Genomic DNA, 12,767 nt, shown 5'->3' with positions numbered 1-12,767 from the left:
GGGTATTTTGCTAGTTATATATATATATATATATGTATGTATATATATATATGCCAGCAACACTCATAACAATGACAACACAATTACATTGACAATCATGTTACGTTATTTTTAAAATGTTTCCTTTACTTTTTCATAACCTCTTTAACACACTACTTCTCCGCTGCGAAGCGCGGGTATTTTGCTAGTTTACTATATACGGTGCCCATAGCAGGGATTTTAAGTAGCAGCTACAGAACACAGATAGATAGGAAAAAAGACCATCTCCCATTCAAGATCACAATATAAAAATCTAGACATTTCCCAAAAGTCTTTGTATTTTTTAACAATTTCTATGTATTTATTTGCACACCAGTATCAGTACTGACAGTAGAAAATCTAAGCTATATATCCTGAAGGACATTCAACATGCCCATGGCAAGCAGGGGACAGATCAAACATTTATTGCAAAGTTCATCATCATGCATGTGTTTCTGGTAAAGTTAAAAAAATGCCGCTGTTGCTTGGAAGTTGGTTGGTTACAAGACACAAGTGTTCAGGCTTTCATCACTAGCTGGACGACCAACTTCCCTTTGTTGTCTTCTTGACTAGCCGGGTAATGGCTTTTTACTCCAACAGGGTTTTTTTCAGTTATTGTGGATTAATTTTCCTTTCTGTCATTTCACCTATCTCTGATTTTTCTCACAAATAAATTAACATTTTGGTCATTTCAGAGAGTCAAACTGAAACATGAAACAATATATAGCAAGTACACAAATATGCAAAAAATATGTGTGTGTGTATGTGTTTTTCTTGACTTTCACTCAAGTTGCATCAGGCTATCTGTGTCTTTTGGAGGTAGGGCAGTAGTGATGCATTATCAGGCTGTCGAGATGATGGGACAATTAATGAGAACTGAGACACCACTTCTCATAGCCTTCACTGTGTAGTACTAAAAAAAATGTGTTCCAGTTCTAGTGTTAAATGTTCAAGGTTTTACCAGGTCAGACTGTACAGAATCACACTATGTATCCAAGAGTTTTGAGGTTAATTTTGTCCCTTTACAGGAGTGGTGAATGAAACTATTTTATAAGTACTGGGAAGCTATTATATGACCCAGAAGGAATAGATCTGTGGATTTATTATCACTTCCTGTGATTTCAGGCCAATCCTTTAGGATCACAGTAAATGATGTACTGGAATGTGTTACTGATAGACTCTGTAGTTAATGAACAAAATTACTTATAGACATTGCTAAGTCTAGGCAATTTAGTGTTTTCATGAATTGTTTGTAGGCTGAGAAAGAGTAACCTGTTTATGACAATGGTACAACCACTCCTAATGTTACTTTAATGAATAATACACATCGACTTATTGTAAGTGGAGTGGAGGTCCCCTGGAAAGCAAATGCCCAAATTACCTTTTACTGGTGACGGAGTAAAAATACTTCATCAATTCTGTTTTATGTATACAATGCAATTATGTGCCCATGATCACCACATCTGAAGCTGTAACCTCAATTTCAACATACATGCAATTTTTTTGTTTTAATTCAGTTCAAATTCTTGTTAGTTTAATTGGTTGTTTAGATGAAATTGCTAGCCATTATATTGCTTGGCACTAAAGGCTGAGTGAGGTGAATGGATAAATGTTCTCTGAGTTTTGCTAAAAGCCTGCAGTGTATTCTAGATGAAAAACGCCAGCACACTGGCCTGTTCTGCTTCAGTCATACAAAACTGTGCCTCTTTTCTCTGGAATACAATCAAGTATAACTCACACCTTGTGACTGGAATGGATGGAGGTGAAATAAGAAAGCCTCATAAACACCTCTGCTTAATGCTGCTTTTGAGATAAAGCATTCCTGAGTGGCCAGTCACGAAGTACTCATCCAGTAGGTGTTTTATCTGCAAAACTCTAAGTGCTTCCTCTAACGTGTTTGGATCTTCAGTGAGGCAAAACTATAAAGAAAGCTCTAACTTTGCAATTATCACTCTCTAAAAACACACAAAAATATTTTTGAACGCCAGGTTCAGTTATTCTCTCTTCCTCCTTGTTTAACACAGAAATGAGTGCTTCAGTGGATTCAGAAACCATTCACACTTTCTGCACATTGTGTTGTAGATTTAATTTTAATGGATATATTTGCCATTTTTGCCCATCAATATAAACTCAAAAACCCATAATGACAAAGTGAAAAGTTTTCAGAAAGCTTTGCAAATTTATTAAAAATCAAATCTGAAACATTGAAAATTTATCCATTTAAAATTAAATGTACAACATGTAAAGAAAATGCAGGAGTCTGAATACTTACTGAATCCACTGTATTATGAAACTGGAATTTTCTGTCTCTCAGTCTGCATTGTTACCTGACTTTTGTTTCTTTCTTTCTCTTTTATTCTTTGTCTTGCATCTTGCATCTATAAGAATCCATCCTCACTCCCTCCCAAGATGTAGGACTGTCAGCTACTGTTTTTTGTCTGTCCTCTTGAAGGTGAATGTTCTCCTCATCCATTTAAGCCCTCATACTGGTACACAAAGTGTCTGTTACACCAAGGAGAAATCATAGGTCAGATCTTTCCTGTCTTTTCTGGTGTGCCATATGCTTTTCCCATAATTGAAAATTTAAGCATAAATGTATATGTGTAGGAAGTAATGATGGGTGAATTGCCATTTACTTTAAACATCTATAGTCCTTAATTAAATCAAAAAGAGGCTTCCAAAGTAGATATGACTATACAGTAGATAAGTATGTTTAAGTAAAAAGAAATATTGACTCTCCTCTATTGAGCAGCTACCTAGAAGCAAAAGCACATTAGAAATAGTATATAGCCAAACACTATGTAGAGTACGAGCACTCTACATATAGCATATTGAATTGTAAGTTGTTGTATGTTTATTTCAAATTTGTTTGGAAGTTACCAGCCAGCAGAATCTTAACACATAACCTGATGGACTTACAGGAGGCTAACCAATGCAACATATATAATTTTAACATTGATATATTGGTGCTGATAGAAACTATTTAAGATACCCCAGCGACACAGTTTAAATATTATATGTTTCTATATATTATATTATATGATAACTGACATGTGTAAAGTGAAATTAATCAGAAACAGATTAAAACCCTAATGACTAATTTTGCCACTGAGCCGGGATGACTAAATATGATTTGTATCCCCATTCTATTGGTTTATAGGGTTATTATTGTCATATATAGACAAAAATTACCCTGTAATTTGACACTAAAATTGGAGGGATGGTAGACACTGAGGAGGCAGCAAAAAGAATTTAAAAAAACCTGAACAACCTTCAGAACTGGGCTAACATCTGGAAAATGCAGTTTGATGTGGAAAAGTGCAAAGTGCTACACATGGGCAAAAGCAACATCAATTATAAATACAAGATGGGAGACATGGTCATACAGGAAGCAACTTCTGAAAATAATTTAGGGGTTTATGTTGGCACAACATTTTCATCAACTAAGCAATGCGCAGAAGCAATTAAAAATTTAAGTCAAGGGACGTTATGCTCAAACTATGTAATGCGCTAGCAAGACAGCATCTGGAGTACCGTGTGCAGTTCTGGTCACCACAGTACAAGAAAGACATAGCAGCACTTGAAGCTGTGCAGAGAAGAACAACCAAATACATCCCAAGACTTAAGAACAATGTGTACTCTGACAGACTCAGAGAGTTAAACCTGTTTAGTCTCAAGCAGAGGAGAATGCATGGGGACTTAATCCAGGTATTTAAAATCCTCAAAGGCATTGACAAAGTAGATCCAGAAGAGGAAGTGCATTTAAGACAAGTCAGGAAGCACTTCTTTACACAAAGAGTTGTGGGGATCTGGAGCCAAACTACCGAGACATGTAGTTGAAGCAGAAACCTTGACAACCTTTAAGAAGAATCTGGATGAGATATTGGGACAGCTTAGCTATTAGCTAAACAAACGAGCTTGATAGATAGATAGACTGAATGGTCCCTTCTCATTTGTCAAAATTCTTCTGATTTTATGTAGAGAGTGCAATGAAATTCTTACTTCTATGTGGTAATCATATCACCACTCTCCAGCACCATTTCTGGTATGAAATAGACTTCAAGAGGTGATCAAAACACAAAAAGGCAATTATGTTTTCTTGAAAGGGTGATGTTTTTTCTCTTAACATTACACTACTAATTGTTTTCAAAATTTTTGATAATTAAATTATTATTCCTAATGTTAAAATTAATTTGAAATATTTATTCATAAAATGTATTTGTAATATTTTATTATACTCTAAATGATGCTTTGTTGCACATTTGAACATTAATTTGTGTTTTGTGATTACTACCAAAATGTACAGTAATTATCTGACTTTATTAATTTTAGCTTTTCTTTTCTAGCAAATCTACCCATAGCTCATGAAACTTTAAAATATATATTACACACAGAATTGCCTAAAGCCTTAATTTTCCTCATCCTTCAGAAATGCAAACCCTTCATTTTCACTGAACCCCAGTGTCTTGTCCCATTTACATAGTAATGCTTTATCTCTTTGGTCCAAGTATTAAAATAATTGAAAATGTGATGGCATAATTTTTCAATCTTATGAATTTAACAGATCTCATAAAACCAAACATTATTTAACTCTAAAAACAGGGGTTGAGGATTTAATGAAGAAGCTTGGAATTGAGCATTCAGTTTCCTCAGTCTCCTTAGGATGGAAGGATGGTACACAAAATCAGAACATCAGTGTTCTTCTTGGAATTATTGAACAAAGAGCAAGCGAACTTCTAACTTCAACTTTCTACTTGAAGTACCAGGTAAAAATAAACAGTATTCTTAACTAAGTTTGGATTAAAAAAAGAAAAAAGTTTAACTTATTTAAACAATCATGTAGTAATAAAATTTCATGAATTGTTACCAAATTCTTATTTGAAAAAGCATCTCTGTTTTAAACAGCTGGAGCTTCTAGTCGTTTTTGCTTTAAAGCAACACTACACCCAAAATGTTTATTTTTTTATGTGTTACCATGTAGATTGTAGTGGTGGCCAACAAAAAAAAAATTAATCTCTTGTTTTCATGTAGAAGGAGAGAAAACAGATATAATGGAATATAAAGGTGACCCGTAAGAGCCATTCATATAATAATATGTAAATGCCTGATTTATTGTGTAAGTATCAGTAGATTAGCCAAGTCTTTGTGTACAATAAGTAGGTGCTCTATTAGTCCTTCCTGCTCCATGCTTTAATTCGGTAAAGGGGGTTGGGTCAGATGATTGCTGTCAAGCAGGACATGAGGCAACAATTTTTGACCGTTTTAGTTGGATATAAGGATATTAAAGTAAAGGAAATTATATTTTTGGAAATATGTTTTGACAAGTTTAATAAGTTTATTATGTTATTTAATATACTTGTGTTTTGTAATAAAGTTCTTTAAATTGTATGGAAGATGTTACTAGTTGCTTAATGCATCAGAAATCTTCAGTCCTGCTTAAAGTGGCACTTAACAGGGAGTCGCTGCTATATGACCTGTTGTGTTCAGCGACAAAAGATGTGAACTGAAAATCATCCATAGAAAAAAGAAAAAAATTCTCATTTAGCTTTTGTTGCATAATCCACATGTCCATTATCGATCTGTATGCTCAAGATGTGCAGAATGCATGCATTTTTTGTTATTAATACTTCCGGAAAACAAGATAAACAGGAAAAAGGCATTCCAATAATAGTGTTCATTTGAACTGAAGACAAGACTCTTGACCAATGAGTCGGAACCTCAATTCCAACACACATTATTAAGGAAATGCATCTTTCCTGTTTATCTTGTATGCCGAGTTTTCAAGAAGTAAACAATAACAACATTTTAGCAAAAAAATGCATGTTTTCAGCATATAAATGGGTAATGAACTTGTGGATTATGCTTGTTTTTTCTTTTTTTCTATTGATATTTTTCATGTAATTTGCTATTAGAATGGTTCACCATTATGTTCCATGATATCATAAACTGTTTTCTTGCCTTCTGCATGAAAACATGAAATTAAAGAAGAAATATTGGCCCCAATACAAACTACATAGGGTAAATAATATATTAAAAAATATTTTTGGGTGGAAGGATTTCTTCGACTCTGCAGAAAGTTTTCTTGTTTTTTGTCAGTCCCTCCTGTTTACCTGCTTGTGTATGTTTTAAACTGTAAGCTATATATATAGGCTAAACAATGAGAACTTCGTGAACATGAACAGTTTGTGAAATACATGCTACAAAGCGGAGTGAACATTGAAATGGGAGAGCAAAGTGAGACAAAAACAAACCCCAGAAATACACTAAAAAGCATATTTAAATGTACTGCTGTGGACACAATTATATTAAAAGGTACTGGAAATACTGAAAGATTTGCAGCACTTGGTTCTTAAGTTCATATATTTAAGGTCATGCCTTCTTTGTGAAATTTACTTATTTTCATTAAGTTTTGATAGTTTTACCTGGGGATTCTCTTTATTACAGCATGTTCTTTTATGCTGAATAATTTCTTATCCAGAGTGACTGCTTGCTAAAGCACATAAGTAAAATGGAAACATGACTAATAATGTATTATATCTCTTTTCAACAAAGGACTCAGTCAGAAGTGACCAAAGCACACTTCCAAAATATCTACATATCAATGATCCACCAGTATTACAAGATTATGATGTCCATCTTCCTTCCACAAGGTACTGATTACAATTTAATTATTATTCCTATTGTGAAACTAGGCAGGTCAAAAGACATAAAGAAGACAAGCAGCAGGATCAGGAGATGAAGAATGGTAAGGTACAATATAGTTGTACAAGAAAAAGAATAGGCAAAAATAAGGCAAATACCTGGAGCCAAAAAGTCAAATAGAAAGCAAGAAATCAAAGCCAATACGATATTAAAAATACAAGAAGAAAAACAAAATGAAAGGTCTTCTTTATGATATGTCATTCTTTCAAAATAGCAATTTAATGAACTGAAACTAATGGCCATAAATTTAATACCCAAAATGTAATTAAAAGTAATACAAAGCTGTGCCCATCAAGTGGCTGAAAGTCAATATTTTTTATTGCCTATAGTGTATTTTTTTTCTACGCAATTTTACAGATAAACTCTCAGGTGCTTCTCTTGCCCTAAGCATGACTGCTGTATATTTCACATATTTTAATTCCAACAGCTTAGAACAGTTTTAACCTTCATTGATTCAACCATGCTGAAAATATAGGCAGCAGAAATGAAAGACAATGCTCTCAGTGATAAGACATCAAACAGAATTACAAAGACTGTTCTCCATCGTAGGCTTTTTAACACTATACAAACAATATGCTTTAGGAACATAGCATACCTGTTTACCTCAGCTGGCCATTTTATTAAGTGCACTTGCTCTTCCCATATCAGTAACTGCTCATTCTGCTTCACATGTGTAGGCAGTGCTGCTTGATATACATAAAAGGTGACTCCCCTTGCAAGGAAAGCATAATTAAACGGCTTGACCTTTTTCCTTTTAAAATAGCAAGGGAGGAAATCCTTTGTACCCAACCAAGAAGCCAACAATGAATGAAAAATCATAATCTGTTGCCTAAAGTAAAGAACATGCAGAGACAGCACATATTTTTGAAGATCTCAGTTACTATTACCGATTGTGACAGGGCTGTCTCAAACTCCTGGAGGGCAATAACAGCTGCAGGTTTTCTAGCAAAATTCTTAATTTAAAATCCGTTATTACTCCAGTTTTTGGCTAATTGTTTAAAATGCTTGTTAAGATTCACAACCCTTAATTGTTAAATTTAAACTTAATAAGTGGTATTCCCAGTCTTTAATGGTTTGTGTTTCTTAACAAGCTGCTAATTTAAAATAAAGTGCCAATAACAAATGAAGAAGTAAGCATGATCTTATTTACACCTGGCATCTGTGTAAGTAAAATATTTGGAAATAACTTAGAGAGAAAGGCCAACAGCATTTAAAGCAGGTAGCTGCTATCTGTAGTAAGATGTCAAAAGATGATGATTTTAAACAACTTTTGGAAACCCTACTTACCCTAAGGTAAGGATTTTTTCATTCAAACCTTTATTTGCATTTTCCCTCAAAATGTTACACAGACCACCTTTAATCACAAAGATGCATTAGTTATGTAGGGCACATAAACAGTTTATAAGGCTTTTGACACCATAACGGTGTACATTCAAATGAAAATGTACATTTGAAGGCATGTACTGTATTTCCAGGACAGCATGTTGGAGCTGTGGTTATGCTGCTGCCTCACAGCCCCACAGTCCTCTCTTTAAATCTCGGCCCTAAGCACTGTCCGTGAGGACTTTGGTTATTCGCTGGTATACCCAGCTTTCGTCTCACATCCCAAACATACATGTGTGGGGTTTATTGGAAAATCACAATTAGCCCGGTATGAGTGAGTGTAGGTGAGGGACTGAGCCCTGCGGTGAGCTGGTACTTTCTTCAGGATCTAGTCTTGATTAATGTCGATACTCTTGCAAAACTCTAAAATTGACTAATTAGGCATGACAATGGAAGAATATACTATATGTCTCTTTACATAATGTGATTGAGACATTAAATTCTGATTTTACTTCACATAATGTTTCTCTGTTTTCAAATATGTGCAAAGACACACGTTTTTTGAACACAAGAAAATATGAAAGTAAAGGGTTTTTTTTTAGTCTGTTGAGAAGAAGAACTTTGTTGCATGAATTTGCACATTTTACTAGTTTAAAAAGTTTTCCAATGTGAAATCAATTTGGGTAGCAATGAATTAGAAGTAATCATTTTGCTGATATAGATTCATTCTTTCTTTCTGAGAAAATACTAAATGAGGTCTGAGTGAAAAATCTTTGTCTGCTATGAGGAATTATTATTATTTTTTGCAGAGTGATGTCAAAATCTTCATAGCATGTTAGAATGTCATTCATGAATAACTATTTTTTAAAACTACACAAAATAAAATATTTTTAAATTCTTTGAATCATGATTATGTAATAGAAAATTTTGTTTTCTCTGTATCCATTTAAAAGCTGACCCTACTAACCATAATCCTAACCTTTTATATAAAGAAAACGTACATTAAAATATAATAAGCTAGATAGGCATGTCTTTAATTTTATCTAACATGTTATTCTCTAATATCATTAGATTGATTGAGCCTTTCAAGTGCAATTTTCTAATCAGAAGCATCTTCTAATTTAAATCTGTTATTTCAAGCTGCAAAGCTGAAATGAGGCCTGTCTAATCACTGCATTTCTGTGAAAGTGTTCAATATTCTTAACATTTTTCCAAGTTTTATTAATAACTTACATACAGTATATTAAGAAAGTATTTAGATGCCTAGTATTTAGTTTCTGCACACAGTATTGTGTCATAGATTTAGTTTAAAATGGAAATATTTGTCATGTGTGCCTCTCGATCTACACTCAATAACCCATAACGATAAAGTGAAAACATGTTTTTGGAAAGGTTTGCTAATTTATAAAAAATCAAAAACTGAACTCTCCCTCTTTTGTATATAAGTATTCAAATCTTTAATTTTTTACTTTGTAGAAGCCCCTTTGGCATAAATTGCAGCTTCAAGTCTTCTTGGGTAAATCTCTACAAGCTTTGCACACCTGGATTTGGGCACTGTATCCCTTTCTTCCTGGCAGATCCACTAAAGCTACATTAGATTGAATAGGAAGTGTCTGTAAACTGCCATCTTCAGGTTTCTCCACAGATATTCGATGGGTTTTAATTCTAGGCTTTGGTTGGGGAACTCAAGAGCAATCAGAGACTTGTCCCAAACCCACTCCAGCATTTGTGTTAACTGTATGGTTCGGGTCATTGTCATGCAGAAAAGTGAACCTTCACCCCAATCTGAGTTGTGTGCACTCTGGTGCAGGTTTTCTTCAAGGACTTCTTTGTATGTGACTGGATTCATCCTTCCCACTGAAAGCACTCTAATAACACAATGCTGCCCCCCACCATGCTTCAGCGTAGGGGTGGTATTAGGCAGGTGATGAGCAGTGCTTTGTGTCTGCCAGACATAGTGCTTGGAGTTCTGCCTGTCATGAGCCTTCTATTCAAGGCTGGCTTACATCTTGCCACTCTACCATAAACACTTGATTGATGGAGTGCTGGTTAGATACTCATCCTTCAGAAAGGCTCTCCCACCAGAGTGACCAATGATCAATTTCAGACCACATTGTGTCCTGTGTTTAAATAAATGTGTCTTTATGTACATTCATTATGTAATTAATCATTTGAAAGGTTTAAATATGTACCTATCTGTAAATCGGTCAAAGCTCTTTGTACCCACACCTGCTATTAAAAAAAATCAACAATTTTTTCAACAAGAAAAAATATTATTCCATGTAACAGAAACATATAAATACTAAAACATCAATATAAATACAATAATGAAGGTATGTCTAGAATCCACTGGTGTACTGATGCAGATTTAGTACATATGCATAGTGTGACACATTTTGAGGCAGTCACCAGTGCATTGCAGATGTTGTAATTGGGACAGTAGAAGAATTTTTGTTTGCACAATTTTATTTTTTTTTCAGTTGCTTGTACATGAGACTGTTGAATTTCAGTGTCTGACCTGCACAATTCTTGTGTCCATTGTGTTATTGAAGGCAACTGCAGCATGTTAGTGACCTCCACATTTCCCCTGACACAAACATTAACAGTTACTGCATTGTGATCAGTTCTTAGGGGACTAACATCTTGAATGTTCTTGCACTCAACCTCGTTTATGTTGCCTTTTTGTCATGCAGCTACTGTCACAGCATGATGAAGCTTCACACAAACAAATTCACTGGGCATATCAGAGCAGCTTGGTCATACAGTGCCATATCATGCATCAGTTTCAAATGTTCCATTCATTTGTAAAGTTCTCGAAAAGATAGTTGCCTCCCAACTTCAGTCCCATCTTTCAAAAAATAACCTTTTTGAACAGTTTCAATCTGGGTTTCGTCCTAAACACAGCACAGAAACTGCCCTGGTCAAAATCACAAATGATCTTCTCTGGGCAGCTGACATGGGACTTTTACCAATTCTTGTGCTTATTGACCTCAGCTCCGCATTTGACACCATATCAAATTTGATTTTCATACCAGCTGAACTCACACTGAGCAGAAATGGACTTTGTGCTGCTTCTGCCAAAATGCCTGCTTGTCGCTCTGCGCGTTCGGAAGGAGGAGGAGGAGTGGGGGTGTGTGAGGGCTGAACGCACGTTCGCTCAAAACCCCCTCCCTGGAGGCGCAGTACGCTCCTGCCACTTCGTATTGTCAAGGGGGGTGGGGGAGCTGAATGAACGCTAAGGAAAAGTGGACTTTGTGCTGCTTGTCACTCTGCGTGTCAATAATTTAAAAGCCTGTACAGCACCTATTTTCCTGTCTCACTGTCTTGTCTTGCATGAAGTTAAAATGTTTTATAATACAGTAATCCCTCGCTATATCGCGCTTCGCCTTTCGCGGCTTCACTCCATCGCGGATTTTATATGTAAGCATATTTAAATATATATCGTGGATTTTTCGCTGCTTCGCGGGGTTTCTGCGGACAATGGGTCTTTTAATTTCTGGTACATGCTTCCTCAGTTGGTTTGCCCAGTTGATTTCATACAAGGGACGCTATTGGCAGATGGCTGAGAAGCTACCCAGCTTACTTTTCTCTTTCTCTTGCACTGACTTTCTGTGATCCTGACGTAGGGGGATTGAGCAGGGGGGCTGTTCGCACACCTAGACGATAGGGACGCTCGTCTAAAAATGCTGAAAGATTATCATCACGTTGCTATCTTTTGTGCAGCTGCACGGTGCTTCACATACTTAAAAGCTCGAAGAGCACGTATTGATTTTTGCTTGAAAAACAAACTCTGTCTCTCTCTATCTCTCTCCTCTCTCTCTTTGTCTGCTCCTGACTGCCGCCTTCAACAGCTTTGTGCCGTGGTGCTTCGCATACTTAAGCCAAACAGCCCTATTGATTTGTTTGCCAGAGATTGTTTTCTCTATCTATGTGACATTCTGTGCTCCTGACACGCACTCCTTTGAAAAGGAAGATATGTTTGCATTCTTTTAATTGTGAGACGGAACTGTCATCTCTGTCTTGTCATGGAGCACAGTTTAAACTTTTGAAAAAGAGACAAATGTTTGTTTGCAGTGTTTGAATAACGTTCCTGTCTCTCTACAACCTCCTGTGTTTCTGCGCAAATCTGTGACCCAAGCATGACAATATAAAAATAACCATATAAACATATGGTTTCTACTTCGCGGATTTTCTTATTTCGCGGGTGGCTCTGGAACGCAACCCCCGCGATGGAGGAGGGATTACTGTAGTGAGATGTTACTCATATCCTTAGCCCGACATCCACATATCATATGTGTTAACAAAGTGTGTTTTATAAGTTTACATGTGTTTAAAGCATGTGGGATGGGTATTTTAAGGCTTAAACTATAAAAATGTTTATTTATATGGTCTTTCTATATCGCAGATTTTCTCCTGTTGCTGATGGGTCTGGAACATAACTTCTGCGATAGGCGGGCAATCACTTGTATTTAAAAACCCGCGAAGTCGTGAATCCGCGAAAAGTGAACCGCAAAGTAGCGAGGGATTACTGTAATGCTATTCTATCTGGCATCCCACAAAAACTTATCCATCGCTTACAACTTATTCAAAATTCTGCTGCCAGGATAATAACCTGTTCTAAATCCACTGAACATATTACACCTATTCTTTCTCAACTTCACTGGCTCCCTGTTAACTACCGAGTTCAATACAAAATACCACTCTTAACATTTAAAGCTCTCCAC

General features: G+C 35.7%; 1 protein-coding gene across 1 annotated transcript in view; it reads left to right on the top strand.

The window, feature by feature from the left end:
• LOC114644593 (outer dynein arm-docking complex subunit 1-like) overlaps positions 1-12,767 on the top strand; it is a 150,387-nt gene that overhangs the window by 129,312 nt on the left and 8,308 nt on the right. Inside the window, exons 13-14 of the mRNA XM_051922434.1 lie at positions 4,621-4,784; positions 6,571-6,668. Of these exons, the coding sequence (XP_051778394.1) occupies positions 4,621-4,784; positions 6,571-6,668 (262 nt within the window). The remainder of the gene's footprint in view (positions 1-4,620; positions 4,785-6,570; positions 6,669-12,767) is intronic.

The sequence above is a fragment of the Erpetoichthys calabaricus genome, chromosome 2 (assembly GCF_900747795.2).
Source record: "Erpetoichthys calabaricus chromosome 2, fErpCal1.3, whole genome shotgun sequence".
Lineage (NCBI taxonomy): Eukaryota > Metazoa > Chordata > Cladistia > Polypteriformes > Polypteridae > Erpetoichthys > Erpetoichthys calabaricus.
Note: the sequence above shows the minus strand (reverse complement) of the source record. Positions and strands in the feature narration are given on the sequence as shown.